At 43.6% G+C, this 18826-nt stretch overlaps 2 protein-coding genes across 2 annotated transcripts; both read left to right on the top strand.

Moving 5' to 3' along the window:
- Positions 1-359: 359 nt before the first annotated feature.
- LOC306777936 (uncharacterized protein) lies at positions 360-3015 on the top strand (the record flags this gene model as incomplete). The annotated part of the gene is made up of 5 exons (XM_079269242.1): positions 360-374; positions 1061-1161; positions 1249-1368; positions 1639-1761; positions 2901-3015. 5 exons carry the CDS (start codon positions 360-362, stop codon positions 3013-3015), a joined length of 474 nt encoding a protein of 157 aa, XP_079125368.1.
- A 4436-nt stretch (positions 3016-7451) lies between these two features.
- On the top strand, positions 7452-18381 carry LOC306777509 (NLR family CARD domain-containing protein 3-like). The gene is made up of 5 exons (XM_079268662.1): positions 7452-7579; positions 7660-9475; positions 9576-9749; positions 11975-12148; positions 16554-18381. The coding sequence occupies exons 1-5, from the start codon at positions 7543-7545 to the stop codon at positions 16567-16569; spliced, it is 2217 nt and encodes a 738-aa protein (XP_079124788.1). The 5' UTR covers positions 7452-7542; the 3' UTR covers positions 16570-18381.
- Positions 18382-18826: the final 445 nt, after the last annotated feature.

Raw genomic sequence — 18826 nt, forward strand, 5'->3', positions numbered from 1 at the left:
GATAGAAGAATGTGATTGATGAACATGTTTCACCAAATCTTCATTCAAAATAACACTTTTATAGATAAATACATGTAAACGTCACATTGTGTCTCATCAGTGAGACGTGCATGTGATCCAAGTTGCTGCTGCTTCATTGAATCTTTCTGAACTGAGCTGATCTTCATCTCTTTAGATGGTTAGTTAGCATCATCTAGTGGACAGAGAGGAGCACTACATCACCTCACCTGTGATGTGTCTGATTGGCTCGCTGTGAGGACGTGTTATAAAGGAAAGGAAGGACTCAGTGAACACTTGATTTGATTTAAGAAAGCATAACACACATTACAATAACCGTCTCCAACACTCAACAACACAACATGAGTCAGCTGCAGGTGAGGGAGAGGAATGAGGAAATACAAACACCTCTGATAGGCTGACATCTACCACCTCTGATAGGCTGACATCTACCACCTCTGATAGGCTGACATCTACCACCTCTGATAGGCTGACATCTACCACCTGTTGGACAGGTTTTGACGTCTCACTGGTTTTATTTTAGACTTGGACTCTGAAGTGATGAGGGTGTGACGGCGTCCTCAGATCAAATGGACACAGACACCAGGACTGACAGGAGGACATGAGCAGCTTCTTCTCTCCAGTGTTTCCTCCACACATGAAGGTGCAACGTGTCTGTAAACTGACCTGAAGTGAGTTCAGCAGGTGAGAATCCTACCAGAGGAATCTGTACATGTTTGATCATCAGGATCACTTTGATCTCTTTGTGTTGTTTCTCTGTTTAACTGGACGGTAGAAATGGTTCTTGATGCTGATTGGCTGATTATTTATTTTTGCTTTCAGGTGGAAATATTGTCTGTAGTTTTTATTTAAGTTTATTGAAGACAGTGATTGGATAATGATGTGCATGTCTTAGAAAAAGCGCTAACGCCTAGAACCAACTTGAGTTTGACTCACTCATGAAATCTGCGTCTGAACGGGTTTGACAGCTTTTGTACAGAGTTTGTGTTCAGTGATGTGAGTCTTGTAGTGATGAATGACTGCATGTTGTGTTTGTGTGAAGGTGGACTCTGCTATGAGTCAGTGTGAGGACAGAGAGGAGGGGGTCCCTCCCTCTAAAGCCGCTCTGTGTGGGGAACATGACATCCAGACCAAAGCTCAGAGGTGAGATGAGGATCTCTAACTGTCCAGGACACATCGCTCCACCATCATTGTTCACCCTCTAAGCTCTGTGTGTGTTGTGTTGAACAGACCAGACTCTTCTGAACCTGGACATGGACCTGGACCTGGATCCAGCTGTGTGTCCATGAAGAGTGAAGCGTCCATGAACCCTCCTCTTGTTTTTAAAAGTAAACTTCCTTCAGAGACTCAGTGAGTTAAGATATTGTACATCACTGTCTGCGAGTGTTCATTGTAGCTGATGAACACTCGCATATACATTATATACATATACTGTATATATAGTACCACGTGTGTATTATTAATGACAATATCACTCCGTCTGTTCAAGGAAGCTTGACAGGATTTGAGTTTATCTGTCTTCACAGTCTGTTGCTGGTTGTTGACAGCAGCCTACACTTTACATCTTTGAGAAGAATGTGAACTGACTTTTTAAAAGTTCTTTATTCTTCTTTCAATCAGGTTCAAGAAGCAGAACTCAGACTCTCCTGAACCCAGCTGTGTGAGCATGAAGAGTGCACGGTCTATAAATCCTCCTCTTAATTTCAAAGATGCTCAGCAGATAACAGAATGGAGCTTAATAAGGTACGGAAAGCATCTGAGATACTTTCACTCCTTCATGCTTAGGATGTTTTGAAAATCATTTATTATTTTTTTTACTTTTAACTGGTTGTGAACCAGTCTCAGTTTAGTCCTGATCCTCTATCAGACCTCCATCAGTAAACGAGACCATCAGAGAGACGATGGTCTGTTTCTATTGAGTTATTCTTAAAGCTCGGCATCGGAGCCACCGGGTCGGATTCTGATGAAACCAGATGAACTCATGCAGGTTCACCAGAACCTCCTTCAGCTCAGACTCCAGCAGAGACCGGTCCACCGTGGACAGACCCAGATCCTCCAGCAGAGACCGGTCCACCGTGGACAGACCCAGATCCTCCAGCAGAGACCGGTCCACCGTGGACAGACCCAGATCCTCCAGCAGAGACCGGTCCACCGTGGACAGACCCAGATCCTCCAGTAGAGACCGGTCCACCGTGGACAGACCCAGATCCTCCAGCAGAGACCGGTCCACCGTGGACAGACCCAGATCCGGCTTCACCTGCAGCCTTGGACCTGTGGTCGGAGCTCCGGACAGCAGCATCAGCGTCTCCTCCTCCTCCTCCTCCTCCTCCTCCTCCTCCTCCTCCTCCTCCTCCTCCAGGAGCAGAGCTTCTCCTCTCTGGGAGCCAACACCGACACCACACTGCTGGAGACCCAGGACCTATTGCTGGACCCGCTGGAGGGACGGGAGGCACGGGAGAACCAGAACCAGGACTGAGAGGGGCAGACTGTCAGACCCTGCTGCAGTAACATGAGAGGTTTTCTCAAGAGACTCTGGTGCTCAGAAACACTTCCACTTTACTCCACAATGACCAACAGAAACAACACAAAGTCAAAGGTCCTTGAAGTAACTTTAAGAGTGGAACTGCTTTTTTTTCAGGGCTCTTAACTCCTCATGAGTTCAGTCTATGAACTCAACTGAAACTGTGTCCTTTAGTGGGTCTCTGAATGCATCAAACACTTGTGTTTTGTATTTGTATTGTTTGTCACATTTTGTCTCCCCGAGCAAACACCAAGACAAACTCCACAAATGATTGAATCGTAAACTAAAAGAAACACTTTTCTGGAATTCCCTGTGAAGATGTTTGCTGAACATGTGCACTTATCAGAACTGTTTCTATCAGTGTCGACCAGCAGAGAGCAGACTCTGAACCCAGCTGTGTGTCCACCAACAGTGACCGGTCCAGTACTGTCCCTCGGGGGTTCCTACATGGACATCAGTCCGATAAACAAGGGTAAACTTTTCAACCAAAAGAAACTTTTTTCTCTTATTTCATATGAAGAATTTAGCTGACCATGTCTTCATTTAATAGTAATGTGTTTCTATCAGTGTTGATGAGCAGACAGCAGAATATCCTGGACCCAGCTGTCTGTCCGTGAGGAATCATCTGGATCAGGGGTCTCAAACTCATTTTCACTCCGGGCCACATCAGCATCATGGTCGCCCACAAAGGGCCGGTTGTAAATGTAACTACTCGTAACATATTGTTAAATAACTCTCTGCATTCACAGTTTAAATTAGTCTTCAATGTACTCACAATACATTTCCATGTTAAATGTACAGTAACCAGCCAAAGAGCTGCTTCTATGACTGTTTAAGTATCTCATAATTTTGACTTTCAATCTCATAATTGTGACTGTCAATCTCATAATTTAGATTTTCAATCTCATAACTTCGACTTTCTGTCTCATAATTTCGACTATGGGGATATTTTTATTTTCAAGTCTAACTTAAAAAAAAAAGAAGTTATTATTTGTTTTACTTTTTTTTTTGCTGGCGGATTCGCGGGCCACATAAAATGACGTCGCGGGCCGAATCCGGGAGTTTGAGACCCCTGATCTAGACAGACAAAATATCAAGCAGTTTAAAATAACGCCTCTCTCTGTGTAAGTCTTTATTTTTCTGGTTTCTCATAATATGACATGGAATTACTTTGTTGTCATTAAGCCTGAACCCTTTTTCTCTACAGGCTTCAGAGATCAGAGGTTCCCAGTAGTCGGCATGTCCAGAAGCCTCAAGCAAACTTGGATTCAGTGTTTAAGGTGTGTACATTTCAACTCTGATCCGTGTAAACCAGGGGTCCCCAAACCTTTTCCTGTGAGGGCCACATAACTTTTCCCTTCTCTGATGGGGGGCCGGGGTCAGTTTGTAACAGAAAAAGTGTGACGATCGCAGGGGTGCCCAAACGTAAAAACGTATTGTTTTCCAGAAAGCCACACATAACCAAATAACCCTTTCCGGGTTCTTCACAGAAAAAAAAGTCAGGAAATAAATAATAATAGAGTGGTCACGTGTGACGTCACAGTTTAGCTGTCGGCCATGTTGGAGTACACACAAAGCCACTGGCATGCACGGCTGAGTCGCACAACCTATCGGTGGTGAACTTTTGTGCTGTCTTTGGTTGTGGCAGCAGAGCTGATAGAGACAAGAAATCATTCTTTGGTTTGCCAGCGGTCATTACACATCAAGGAAATGACACGAAGGAGCTATCCAAGCGACGTCGCCAGAAATGGCTGTCACGCATCTCTCGAGATATAAAGGAATGGAATTTGGCGTACACTAGAGTATGTGCGGATCACTTCATAAGTGGTCAGTGATTTTATTTACTAATTCGTTTGTGAACAGTATTTAATAAAGGAAATATAAATTAAACTTGGACATGAGAAGGTTACCGAAGCTTCATCGGCCCGTGACAGCAGTCGGTACCAGAGACGTGTCGAGCGTGTACAACAGGCGAAACACAGAGATGCAGCCTCAGCATTGCTTGATATGAGTTTAACGTCAGATCATATATATATATATATATATATATATATATGTGTGGGGGGGGGGGGGATGAAGTTAGGGGTTGGTTGAAAGTTAATTCCTACACACACGCACACAATGACATGCATGTACAATGTACACAAACACACGTGTCTGTTTGCACTGAGTAAACATTGAATATTGCTAAATATCGGACCAGATCTGTATATATTTACCCTCCCAATGACGAGATGAGAATTCTCGACGACCGTTGCTTTGACGTCTCGGACCCATCCACTGACAAACTGATTATAAGCGTCGAGCCCTTTGTAGCACTCCAGCTCGTCTTTTGTGTGAGGACTGGGGGTGTTCACGAGATACGTGTAGATGTTGGCGTAGTTTACCGATGGAAGATAAGTAGGATCGGCACTGAAACGATCTGCACTCATCGTATAGGGATCCAAGTTACCAATAACCTTCAATTTGGCCAGGTAGCGAACCTTTGATGCACTATCCAGTGATTCAAAGTATGGTATTGGAGTGCAGATATATATATATATATATATATATATATATATATATATATATACATATATATATATATATATATATATATATGTGTATATATATATATATATATATATATATATATATATATGTATATATATATGCTGAGTATACTTTATATTTATAATATATGTTGGCGTACCTTGCATAACTGCATGAACCCTTATGGCACAATACAATGCTGTACATTTTTGGTCGTTACCTTACTCTGATGACTTGCACTGAATGGGATTGGCCAGAGTTGCATAGTCCGGACAGTAGCTGCTGGTAGCCGCCTCAAGCAGACTTCAGATGATCATCAGTCATGGTGGAACGGTGTTTGGACTTCATGTGGGAAAAGGCTGACTCACATAAATGAGTAGAGCTGAATCATGCAGTCAAGAAGGTTTCACATGTCCTCATGTTTGGGGACTTTTCCTCTGTGAGAAAACTTCCCATGAGCCCTGGACTTCAGCTGAATGTCAGCTTGCAGTGTCAACATCTCATCCTCCAGAAGAGTTCAGGTGAAACAGCGTTGCAATTTTTGATGCGAGTAAATCAACCTCAATATCTCCCCGAAATGTGCAGCACATAAGTGTAGCAACTGGCTCGAGTAAAGCAAAGTCTCGAAAGCGTTTGTCAAACTCTGACAGACACTTGTCAACCTGCTCTGTGTAGCGCGCACTGTCAAATTACGCACACGCCTTCCGCTGAGTCTCCAGTTCTGACGCCAGGTTTTTGGAAGTTTCCCAAATCATGGCGCTACAGCTTTAGCTTCTTTCGTGGAAATAAATTGGAAGGCTAACTAATTAGCTCGCCGGAGTTTTGCAGTAGCTCGCGCGGTTGACCGCGCATACGTGGTGACCCGTGTGTCAGAAAATCAAGTGTCAAATGTCATGCGGACATCTTATTTAAAATGAAAGAAAAGATTTTTTGAATGGCATGCGATCTACCCGCACTACCTCCGCGATCGACGTATTGGGCACCCCTGCATTAGACCATGAAGCAGTGTATGAGATCGTATTAGACCATGATGCATTAACAGTGACCCACTTACCAGAGTACAGCAGACAGAGGGAATTAGCAGAGAGTTGTGAATAGAAGTTATCAAGAACAATGAAATGAATAACAAATAAATACAAAAGTAGAATACATCAACAGGAAGACATCTTGCAACGCAATCGCGGCACCACAACGCAAAATCAGGCCAGGCTGTAAAGTGAGGCGGGCCAATGGGTCATTCCCCACTTCTTACCCACCTACTCCTGCCGGCCTTGCTCGGACTGCACACATCTTTGAACTCTGCCGTTTTTTTTTGTGTTCCTACGATACACTTGAAAAGATTTGTGACCAAATCTATTGTGACACTATTACCACGACAAATCTGCCCTGAGACAGACAAGCAAAGTACTAAAGACCGCTTCTGTGGAAGTTCTGCTACAGAAGTTGCCTACAGGACATTTTTTCCATGATGACGCACGAGGTGAAAACAATACCAGCCGCACACTGAGGCGAAATATAATAGAAGATAACATTTAAAAAAATAACTATCGATGATTTGAATGATTGTGACCAGAAAGATGTGAATGTTATGTCGAGCTCAGCTATGACCAGAAAATCTGGTTGTCAGAGGACAGTGAGCAGCGACGTAGCTGTGAAGCAAAAACTCCACCACCAGTTATATGCAGGTGTATATAAAATCTGAGCAAGGCACAAATACAGAGCGAGCACTTTCCCTGCCACGTGAAAGATTGCGATGATGACTTGTGTGGCCGCCAACTGCATGATGCTATCACATGAATCATGAAGAGGAATGCTGAGGACTGATTGAGGCATGAGAGTGAGGCGTTTGTGTTTCGGTTGCTGGCCCCAGACATGAGAGCTTCTGCGGTCAGATATCTCACACAATGCAGATTATATCAAATCTGGAGTGGAGGGAAGCCGGAGTCTGAGAACCACTGATCCCTCAAAAGCCCATGGACAGACATGAGTCCCAACTTCAGAGTCAAAAGAAATATAATGGCAAAACATGGAAGAGTTTTTCCGCTATGCCAACTGAGCATGCTTGTTGTGGTTTGTGATGAGGTCAGCAATGACCAGGGTACATTGGTTTTAGTTACCAAATCTAGATGAAAGATTAAAGCTAGAAACTGAAAGCTACACTGTCAAACTAGAAACGTATCAATGCTCTGAATGAACCACAACACACCAGTTAGCAATAGTCTTTCAGTCCATGACGGAAAGGTGTGATGTTATTTTCTGTTGGTTTACATTTAAATATGTTTCTGTTTCAGCTGCTTGAAGAAAACATTGTCACCTTTGTGAAGAACGAGTTAAGGAAGTTCCAAAAGGTTCTGAGTCCAGATTACCGACAATGCTCTGATAATGAGGAGGTGTTGGACGGTGAGGAGGAAGAGCAAACGAGGAGCAGCAGGGAGGCAATTCTGAAGATCACACTAAACCTCCTGAGGAGAATGAAGGAGGAGGAGCTGGCTGACCGTCTGCAGAGCAGTAAGATGATTTTAAAAACTTTAAAATGAAATAGAAGAAAACCACTCACTAATTCCATTCTATGATTTTTTTTATTTCAGGAACTAGTGCTGTACGGTGCAAAAGTAAACTCAAATTTAACCTGAAGAAGAAGTTCCAGAGTGTGTTTGAGGGAATCGCTAAAGCAGGAAAGAAACCCCTTCTGAATGAGATCTACACAGAGCTCTACATCACAGAGGGAGGGACTGCAGAGGTCAATGATGAACATGAGGTCAGACAGATTGAAACAGCATCCAGCAAACCAGACAGACCAGAAACAACCATCAGACAAGAAGACCTCTTTAAAGCCTCACCTGGAGGAGAGGAAGCAATCAGAACAGTGATGACAAAGGGAGTGGCTGGCGTTGGGAAAACAGTCTTAACACAGAAGTTCACTCTGGACTGGGCTGAAGGCAAAGCCAACCAGGACATAGAGTTCATCTTTCCATTCACTTTCAGAGAGCTGAATGTGCTGAAACAGAAAAAGTACAGCTTGGTGGAACTTGTTCATCACTTCTTCAGTGGAACCAAAGAAGCAGGAATCTACAGCTTTGAAAAGTTCCTGGTTCTGTTCATCTTTGACGGTCTGGATGAGTTTCGACTTCCTCTGGACTTCAACAACACTGAGATCCTGACTGATGTTACAGAGTCCACCTCAGTGGATGTGCTGCTGACAAACCTCATCAGGGGGAAACTGCTTCCCTCTGCTCGCCTCTGGATAACCACACGACCTGCAGCAGCCAATCAGATCCCGACTGAGTGTGTTGACAGGACGACAGAGGTCAGAGGGTTCACTGACCCACAGAAGGAGCAGTACTTCAGGAAGAGATTCAGTGATGAGGAGCAGGCCAGCAGGATCATCTCCCACATCAAGACCTCACGAAGCCTCCACATCATGTGCCACATCCCAGTCTTCTGCTGGATCACTGCTGGAGTTCTGAAGAAGGTGTTGAAGACCAGAGAGGGAGGAGAGCTGCCCAAGACCCTGACTGAGATGTACATCCACTTCCTGGTGGTTCAGTCCAAACAAAAGATGGTCAAGTATGATGGAGGAGCTGAGACAGATCCACACTGGAGTCCAGAGAGCAGGAAGATGACTGAGTCTCTGGGAAAACTGGCTTTTGATCAGCTGCAGAAAGGTAACCTGATCTTCTATGAATCCGACCTGAGAGAGTGTGGCATCGATATCTCAGCAGCCTCAGTGTACTCAGGAGTGTTCACACAGATCTTTAGGGAGGAGAGAGGACTGTACCAGGACAAGGTGTTCTGCTTCGTCCATCTGAGTGTTCAGGAGTTTCTGGCTGCTCTTCATGTCCATCTGACCTTCATCAACTCTGGTGTCAACCTGCTGCGGTCCTCCTGGTGGCCGAGTGTCTTCAGAATCTATTGGCCTAAAGTATTGAGAGCAAAACCTGAACTAACACATCTCTACCAGAGTGCTGTGGACAAGGCCTTACAGAGTCCAAATGGACACCTGGACTTGTTCCTCCGCTTCCTCCTGGGTCTTTCACTGGAGACCAATCAGAAACTCCTACACGGTCTGCTGACACAGACAGGAAGTACCTCACAGACCAATCAGCAAACAGTCCAGTACATCAAGAAGAAGATCAGTGAGAATGTGTCTCCAGAGAAAAGCATCAATCTGTTCCACTGTCTGAATGAACTGAATGATGGTTCTCTAGTGGAGGAGATCCAACAGTCCCTGAGTTCAGGACGTCTCTCCACAGATGAACTGTCTCCTGCTCAGTGGTCAGCTCTGGTCTTCATCTTACTGTCATCACAAAAAGATCTGGACGAGTTTGACCTGAAGAAATACTCTGCTTCAGAGGAGGCTCTTCTGAAGCTGCTGCCAGTGATCAAAGCCTCCAACAAAGCTCTGTATGCGGATACACTACGGATACATCACCATTACTAAATATGTTTGATATTTGACTTTGATTAAACATTATGTTTGTGTTGATCCCTGTTCCTCCCCTAGGCTGAGTGACTGTAACCTCTCACAGAGAAGCTGTGAAGCTCTGTCCTCCATCCTCAGCTCCCAGTCCTCTAGTCTGAAAGAGCTGGACCTGAGTAACAACAACCTGCAGGACTCAGGAGTGAAGCAGCTCTCTGCTGGACTGGCGAGTCCACATTGTACACTTGAAACTCTCAGGTCAGGATCAGGTGATTTACTACAAAGATGAGGAAGTGGTCTAAGTGTCAGATCTACTAAGTTCATGGTGGTGTTACCAACATGTTACTGTGGGATAACAATGTCTGCTAGTGCCTCTGCTAATATGCTGTTACGTTCCCCTTTTTGGCATCTAAGGGATGCGGGGAGTAACGGTGTTTATTTCCCGGGGAAAGAGACTGAGCAATGATGACGGTTTAACAAAAAGAGTATTTATTGTAAAAAGGCTAGCTGCTTGCACGGCAGCAAAAGAAAACTACTTCCTGATAGAAAGAAAGCGACACTTTACACACAACAGCCCACACGGCTGGAACAAAGGTGCAACACACACGCAGCTCCACCACTACGCGTTGCCCAAGGGTTGTCAGCTCACACGCACAGCCTCACTACTGTGGTCTGCCCAAGAGGTTGTTCTTCAGGAGTTCCTCTCCTCTTATCCAACGCTGATCGCGATTGTCCGCAGCCGCGTCCAATCAGCCGCTGCAGCTTGCATCCGGGACAGAGGGTGGCACTCGAGAAGACAGAGGGAAAACAGAGGGAGAGCACAAGCACAACACGGCACGTAACATATCGAGGGCCAAAGCACAAAACCTCCTATCTGCAGAATTTTCTGATTGCCGGATTTCATTTTGGATGATGAGAACAAGGAAGGCTGTTCATATTCAGTCTGTTTTAAAATAATCCCGCCCTTCATTGAAACTTAATTTAGAGCATCATGTTGTAGAACCTCGTCCAACTTGCACCAAATGATGGAAAGATTGCAAATATCCGATCTGACAAATGATCCAGGCATTTTTCAGACAGGAGGTTTTGCTCTTCGGCCATCGATATGCGTTTGGAAATAATGGTGTAAACTGAATGGTGAACTGGTCACTGTCCTGCTCGGGATCAAAGTGTTGGATGACTTGTCCAACCAACATGAACATCCTTTGGCCCACCTGCTTTCAGGGAACCAGGACGGTTTCCGTATAGATGCAACGCCCATGCATGGAGGCACATTGCACACAGACCCATTCATCAACATGCATCATGGCTGCTGTGACGGGGACGCTGGCGACTCTAACGCCGCTCCGTCTGGCAGGTTTTTTTGATTTTCCTACCGTAATCACAAATGAACCTACATTTTGGTTTTATTTAACAGTGTCGTTAAGTTCAATCACCGTAAATAGCCATTCTTCTCTGTTTTGAACTCTACTCGTCTTGGATTTGTTTGCTTACCTGTTGCACCTGCTCTCCACTGCTACGTCTACTCCCTGAACAACTAGCTGGCGGTCTCTCGCTAGCCGGCGGCTACCGACGACCAGCCGGCTCCCTGCTGGCTCCCCTTGTCCACGCTCCTTGCTACTGCCCTGAGGCGGGTTGCCTGGATAGCCTCTCAACTGTGCTGGTGCGGTCAGTCTGACTGCTGCTTCTTCAGCTAGCTGTTAGCTAGCCGCCCTCCAGTCAGCGTGTAGCTACGTTGGCAGCTGACTGAACTGCCTCCTCCGTTTCCTCGCCTCATCCATCACCACTTTTTCACTCTGCTCCGATCTCCTGCCTGTTGTGGATTATCCTGACGTGCCTGTCACTTCTCCAACTCCGGTCATCAGGTCCGTGGCTACTGACAAAAGACCTCAGGCTGACATGGTTCTGCAATACTCCTCCAACTCAACAACTTCTCTGTTCCTCCGTGTATCTCAGCCATTAAACCGCTTGGGCTCCTCCGTCGGCCCCGGTGCATCCGCGGAGCCTCCCGCAGCAAGTTTGTTTGCTCCTGGCCTGATCGCCCCAATCTGTCATACCCTCCCTCTGGTCAGCCGAGCGCACTCTGAACACATCACACAGCACCCTACCTTCCCATTCCGCACAGTTTCTCCAGTTATTCGTTTCAGTTTTTTGTTGTTGTTTTTTTAAACCAAAGTCTGCTGTTTGTTTGTTCTGTTTGTCTTTGCCCTGTAAAGCGTCTTTGGGTATCTTGAAAAGCGCTATAGAAAATCGATGTATTATTATTATTATTATTTAAGTCGTGCTTTTAGTTTGTTAGAGCGATCTACTTATTTCACTGTAATGATGATTTTAAATGTCTTTACAGTGACAGGATTTTCACAAAATGTCTGTTTACAAAAGAAGATGAAACCAAAATGAAAGCCACTCATGTTCATGATGAAAATAATGATTCATTGTGTATCGATATAAGAAACTCTGTGTGTTGTTTTGTGTGTTTGCAGTCTGTCAGGCTGTGAGATCACAGAGGAAGGCTGTTCTTCTCTGGGCTCAGCTCTGAAGTCAAACCCCTCCCATCTGAGAAAACTGGATCTGAGCTACAACAACCTGAAGGATTCAGACGTGAAGCTGCTGAGTGGTTTTCTGGAGAGTCCACATTGTAGACTGGAGACTCTGAGGTGGGTTCACTGTCTGCTGCTAGTGCAGCACCTTCATGTTTCATCAATAACTCTATTTGATTTATCTACGTATAGATCCATGAAGTGAGACATTTTCTGGTAATATGTTCCACTTCACATCAGCTGCCTCGTTGTCTGCATGTCATCCTCTACAATCATGAAATGTACAACTTGTCTGGCTTCATCCTGCTGTTGGATGGATTACTGAACAGGCCTACCGGGCACAGGCCCAGGGGCCCAAAGTGTCAGGGGCCCCCTGACCTTTACCTACTAAATGTCACTCAAAGAGACACAAAAAGTGAATTGAATATACGAGACTGTACTATACTTGATGAATATACTTTATATACTATACTTGAGAGACTCAATGGTAATCATTAAAAAATTATGTTTAATTTAATCACACTTAAAGAACCAAACCTTTTTTAATTTTAGGAAAATAACTGATAAAGTAATTTAAAAAAATAACATTTCTGATGCTGACTTTTTTCAGAGCATTTGGTATTTTTCAATATATTTTATGAATAATATTTTATTTTCTGATCCGCTCTGAAGAATCTGGATCAATACTGATCAATGGTTTTAAATGTCTTTACAGTGACAGGATTTTCACAAAATGTCTGTTTAGAAAAGAAGATGAAACCAAAATGAAAGCCACTCATGTTCATGATGAAAATAATGATTCATTGTGTATCGATATAAGAAACTCTGTGTGTTGTTTTGTGTGTTTGCAGTCTGTCAGAGTGTGAGATCACAGAGGAAGGCTGTTCTTCTCTGGGCTCAGCTCTGAAGTCAAACCCCTCCCATCTGAGAGAACTGGATCTGAGCGGAAACAAGCTGAAGGATTCAGGAGTGAAGCTGCTGAGTGGTTTTCTGGAGAGTCCACATTGTAGACTGGAGACTCTGTGGTGGGTTCACTGTCTGCTGCTAGTGCAGCACCTTCATGTTTCATCAATAACTCTATTTGATTTATCTACGTATAGATAGATAGAAAGACTTTATTTCAGACTCGGGGTCCATAGAAACAGATACATAAAAGTACAGACACAAACAATAAAAGTACAGAGGCCTAGCAATGCCTTATGAAGAGACAGCTGTACCAATGTCTCCACAGCTGGGACTGGCAGCGTGTGGTGCTAAACCTTATGTTGGTTAAAACAACTATGATCACATTTCAGAGTCATTCAGTCTACAGATGAATTTGTACATGAGATTTCTTGAAACAGTTTGGAAAGTGTTGACTCGTGCAGCCACAAACATTTCACCAGCACTACTCCATCTCGCTCTCTTGAACAGTATTCTCATGGCGTCATTGTACGCTACTTGAAGTCTCTGCAAACTCTTTGTTCTGTAGTTTGACCACAAGTGTGCAGTGTAGAGTGGAGTACAATATGCTCTGAACAGAGACATCTTCACTCCATCTGTACACACACCAAACTTGCGTGAGACGGTGTTTGCTTGTGCAGACATCATACCACATTGCCTGGAAATGTCGTTATCATCGGTCATGTGTTCTGTTAAAAAATGACCAAGATATTTGACTTCACTACAGACACCAAGATTATTGTCAGACAATTTGAAGTCAGGGAAGTTTAGACATTTGTCCTCTTTAGTTGGACAGATCAGGATAGCACTCTTACTGGCGTTGTGTTTGATGTCATGTTCCACACCGTACACAGTACATATAGTGAGGAGCTGCTGAAGACCAGCGCTAGAAGGACTAAAGATCACCAGATCATCTGCAGACATGATGTGATTAACCAGAGTATTACCCATCATGCACCAGTAGTACAGGCTTTCAGTTGCTTGGACAGATCATCAATATACAGATTAAACAGAACTTGTCTGACACCATTGCTAACCCCAAATGGGGCTGAGACACTTTCACCCCATTTTACTTGCATAGTCTGGTGCTCATACCAGTAAGCCAGAATTCTCACAATGTATGTGGGGACACCTCTTTGGCTCCGTTTAAAAAATAATTGACTGTGATTAACACGATCAAAAGCTTTGGAGGCATCAATAAAACACATAAGAAGTGATGAGTTTTGACCTCTGTATTTGTTTACAATGTCCTTTAAGGCATATACCGGTATACACAAGTCAGTGCCATGTTTGGCTTTAAAGCCCAACTGGTTATCTGTGGAGGTGATGAAGTCCTGTATTCTGTCCAGCAGAATTCTTTCCAGGACTTTTGACAGGACGCTGGCCAAAGCAATGGGCCTGTAATTCTCTAGGCTACATACTTTACCAGCTTTGTTTTTAATGACTGGCACTGAGAGAACAGACAGCATTGAGTCTGGTAACAAGCCGTGAACCATGAAGCCAGTAAAACAAACAGCGAGGAGAGGAGCTAACCTCGGACTAGCATATTGAAGGTGTTCAGCAGTAATATGGTCTGAACCACTTGCTCTGCCTTCAGACAGTTTATTGATAGCTTGGTGCAGCTCATATGATGTAAGTGCCATTGACTCATTACTCTCAGAACTGTCCACGCTATGCAAATCACTTTTGATGCAGTTAAATAAGGTGCTATAATGCTGTCGCCATAACTCAGCAACATATAGTATAGATCCATAAAGTGATACATTTTCTGGTAATATGTTCCACTTCACATCAGCTGCCTCGTTTTACTATTAACTATTAAAGTAATATTTAAAAAAACATTTCTGATACAAACTTTTTTCAAAACATTTTGCTTTTCTTTTATATTGTTTTGTACAAAAGAAGATGAAACCAAAATGAAAGCCATTCATGTTTATGATGAAAATAATGATTCATTGTGTATCGATATAAGAAACTCTGTGTGTTGTTTTGTGTGTTTGCAGTCTGTTACGCTGTGAGATCACAGAGGAAGGCTGTTCTTCTCTGGGCTCAGCTCTGAAGTCAAACCCCTCCCATCTGAGAGAACTGTATCTGAGTGGAAACAACCTGAAGGGTTCAGGAGTGAAGCTGCTGTCTGATCTTGTGGAGAGTCCACATTGTAGACTGGAGATTCTGAGGTCAGTAGAGGGTTGGAGTCAGTCCATGCTGGTTTCAGCAGTATTGTACCAAACACAGATCCACAGGCTTCAGGATTGGACGAGAGAGAGAGAGCAGTCAGCCAATCAGACGAGTCAGAAGCTTGTTGTGATTGTGTGTTTGAGTCGATGTGTTGTTCACGTCTACAGGAAGTGAAGCTTGTTAACAGCTGACGGCATCATCAGATGTTTAGAGACAGTGGTCCTCATTCATCAAGCTATCAAACTATTGATCAGTTCATCTTTGTCACAGCTCTGAGATCAGTCTGACTGAAGCCTGCACATCACTGCTCTCACTTCATAGAACCAGCGTTACATGCAGCCAATCATCAATCATGGCTGAAATAACCACTAGTGCTGCTTTGTACACGTTGAGGAAGTCCCAGATATCTGAAACCAAACTCCATCATGTGTGGTTCATGACATCATCTGGAGGCTGTATTCACTGTATCTATCCAGACACTCGTCGGCTGCTTTACTACAGCTGTATGAACCCAAAACAAACAGATTCAGCTGTGATTTAAGTTCAACAAACATTCAAAGGATGCTGAAATAACGATGTGATGATGTTGATTTGTAAAAAGTCTGAATTCATGCTTTGTCAGGTCTGTCCACAAGATGACAAGCAAACAACTGTTAAAATGGTTGTTTTCTGAATGGAGTCTGGATCAATAGATGCTATGCTATGCTAACATCGTAGCTGCTCCATCATCTCGGTGTAAATAGGTCAGCGTGGTTATTGTTTGTACCGTAGACAGTCTGTGGTTCATACTCATACATTCATACACATCGTCTGGTCTCTGTATGAGGTATCGTAGAGCTCTGGGTGAACACAGACGGATTCAATATGTTTATCCTCCATTTCTGATTCAACAGCGTCAGGACGTCAGCGATGAAGGAGGAGAATCTCAACGCTGAACGGCTTTAACGACACAGCCTCACGTGCATCTCTTACTCCATTGGAAATATTTAAATTTGCATCGCGTCTTTCGCCTCATTGGCTCAAATGTACGTCTATTCGTGACTTTGCATTTACTTTGTATGTAATCGCGTCACTGAAACATCAGCTTGGCGTTTGTTGTGAACGCAGCATAACAGGGTTGAATCCATCTTTACAGTGAGCAGTGAACACCTCTCTGGTTCTGCAGTCATGATGCGTTCAGGACTCTCAGCACTTTATTTCAGTGGAACCTGCAGAGTCAACAGACTGGAGGCCCAACGTGTCTGCAGGTGTGTGAGCTTGGAGCTCAGTGTAGGTTAACATGAGAGCTGAGAGGAAGCTGCTCTTTCTACTGGATGTGCTGCGTCACTGACTGACGGCTGATGAAGGGAGTCTCTGTAAACACTCATTCATCTCTTCTCTTGTCTTCTTCTCCTCTCATCAGATGGAAGTGGGATTAAGCTGAGTCCTGATGATCCAGAGAGCATCTGGAGACTGGAGACTGCTCCATCACCTCCACCTGGATTTTATTTAGTGTACCAAACACCAGAAGACTTTTAAAGACTAAAGTCTGACTCCCTCTCACATATACAGACATTGGGCCTCATATAACAACAGATGTACTCTTGTTTAGGGCTCGAGGACCTTTTGAAATTCAGATTATTTTTGTTGGGGTTCATATTTGTTGTCTGCCGCTTCAGCTCAAACTCCCGTGAGCTGGAATGAGGTAGAAAAATGAAACTTGGAACAATAACTGGAAATGATGTCCATGTGCTTCTCAAGACATAGAGCTCCGATCGGCCACATGGTGGCGCTGTAATTAACGTCACAAAATGTGATTTTTGAAAAGCCACGCCCCTCACACCAGAAGTCATTGACTGGATATTTGATTTGTTTCATGATAATGTTCAACCACATTTGTAAAACTATTGTGAAAACGCTCAACAGGGGCACCACCAGTAGTAATGATGTGCACGCTGCTTTCAGCTATTTTAAGTACGTAGTAAAGTTAAACTGTCACTAAAATTCTGTTGAAATACGTTCACTATACAGTGTATAGTATGGTGAACGTATTCTACCATCATTTTGAACAGAATTCAGCTGTTCACAGAGTCACAGGGTTAAAGAACTCCGACTCACAAAAAGAGGTTTTATTGTGAGCAGCAGGAGACTTGACTCTGTAATGTTGGTGTAGCCCCGCCCACCTATCAACTCGTATAAAAGCACCGCCTACTGACCAATCAGAGCTCAGTACGTGGATCGTTAGGAAATATTGAACCAATAAGAAGAAGTTAAGTCATAAAAGTAACAAAGTTCAAACTGCTGAATGCAGAAAGAACAGCTGGCAATAAATCACAGACTGTGAATGATGACATGAACAGATTCACAACATCACTGTCTCATCTAGAGCACAACATCTACTACATGTGTGTATTCTGCTACGTTAATGTGCTGCAGATGTATTCTGATGACATGAATGACGATATTTGAGTCTTATTCTTTCAGTTGTAACCCCGGCGCTGTGAAACAGACTTGGCTTGTTTTCTTTCGTTCTATTTCAGACTCATGAAGTCTTGATGCATTTAAGTTTTATTCTACTCTGTGAGTTACTGTTGATTTCTCTCCTATCAATGAATCTCTCATGACTTTACTTCTTTGATTTCTATTATTACTGAGTGGTCATTTAATGATGATGTTTAAGTGACTTTCAGTCATTTATCGATGTGATATCCGACATGCTCTGTGAATTATAATTGGTTGAGATGATTTCATGAGATAATCTTGGTTTGACACACTTTGCTCTGATCTTTGTCAGTCAGCAAAGGAAACAGGATGTAAGGTCAGATGCTGTAACCATGCTAACTGTTTAGGAGACACGCTGACTGATGTTCCACCAGGAAGACCAGACAGCAACCTTAGAAATAACTGCTAACCAAAAGAAGTCTGTCATGAACTGTAAGATACGTAAACAGCTTCATCCAGTGATTTATTAATGTTTAGTTGTCGACCATATATGGACCAGGAAGTTAACGATGCTCCAAGTAAAAAGGTAGAAATAGGAGGAGACTACAAACAATCAGGGCTTTTGGGGTTTATTCAGGTGCTCCTAGCTTGGAGTCTTTTTGACGAGGATTATTTGGTGATATGAACTTTTGAATTTTGCCTTTTTCTTTTATTTGCTTTTCATATTATCCTTCTTTTGTAACTTTGAATCTTCTTTTTATTGTAAAAACCAAATAAAACTGGTTTGTATTTTGTACATTCCAACCAAAGCCCAGTGTTGCTGGTCTCTGAGGGTGTCTGCGTAGTCTCCATGAGGTCAGAGAGCTCTTCTCCTGAGAGGCTGGCAGCAGTGCATGATTGATATGAATATGAACAACAGACCTGCTACAAGCTGAGCTTAAATGCTGTTCTTCAGTCTGATGTGATTTACTAACTTGGTCGGCTCAGATAGTTTTCATGCTCTGCTGGTTTATCATGCTTGGTGTTCATGTGATTACAGGACTTACACATCACTGTTGTGTCTTTGGTGACGCAGTAGGGGTCAGATTGGTGCCTGATTTGAGGGTGTTAGGGTCAGAGTCCTGAAGCTGACCTTCATAACCGAGGGAGGATCCCAACCCCACAGGGTTCCTCCTCCTGTGGTGGCCTTTTAAACAGGTCCATCCTGGACTACTTCCAGTCCAACTAAAGGGGTTTGAAATGTGCAGTAAATAA

The sequence above is a fragment of the Melanostigma gelatinosum genome (assembly GCF_949748355.1).
Source record: "Melanostigma gelatinosum genome assembly, chromosome: 5".
Classification (NCBI taxonomy): domain Eukaryota; kingdom Metazoa; phylum Chordata; class Actinopteri; order Perciformes; family Zoarcidae; genus Melanostigma; species Melanostigma gelatinosum.

Coding starts and splice junctions, on each gene's coding strand:
- LOC306777509 (XM_079268662.1), top strand. CDS start 7,543: ATGAAGGAGGAGGAGCTGGCTGACCGTCTGCAGAGCA. Junction 7,580..7,659: donor GGCTGACCGTCTGCAGAGCA/GTAAGATGATTT, acceptor TTTTTATTTCAG/GAACTAGTGCTGTACGGTGC. Junction 9,476..9,575: donor AAAGCCTCCAACAAAGCTCT/GTATGCGGATAC, acceptor TTCCTCCCCTAG/GCTGAGTGACTGTAACCTCT.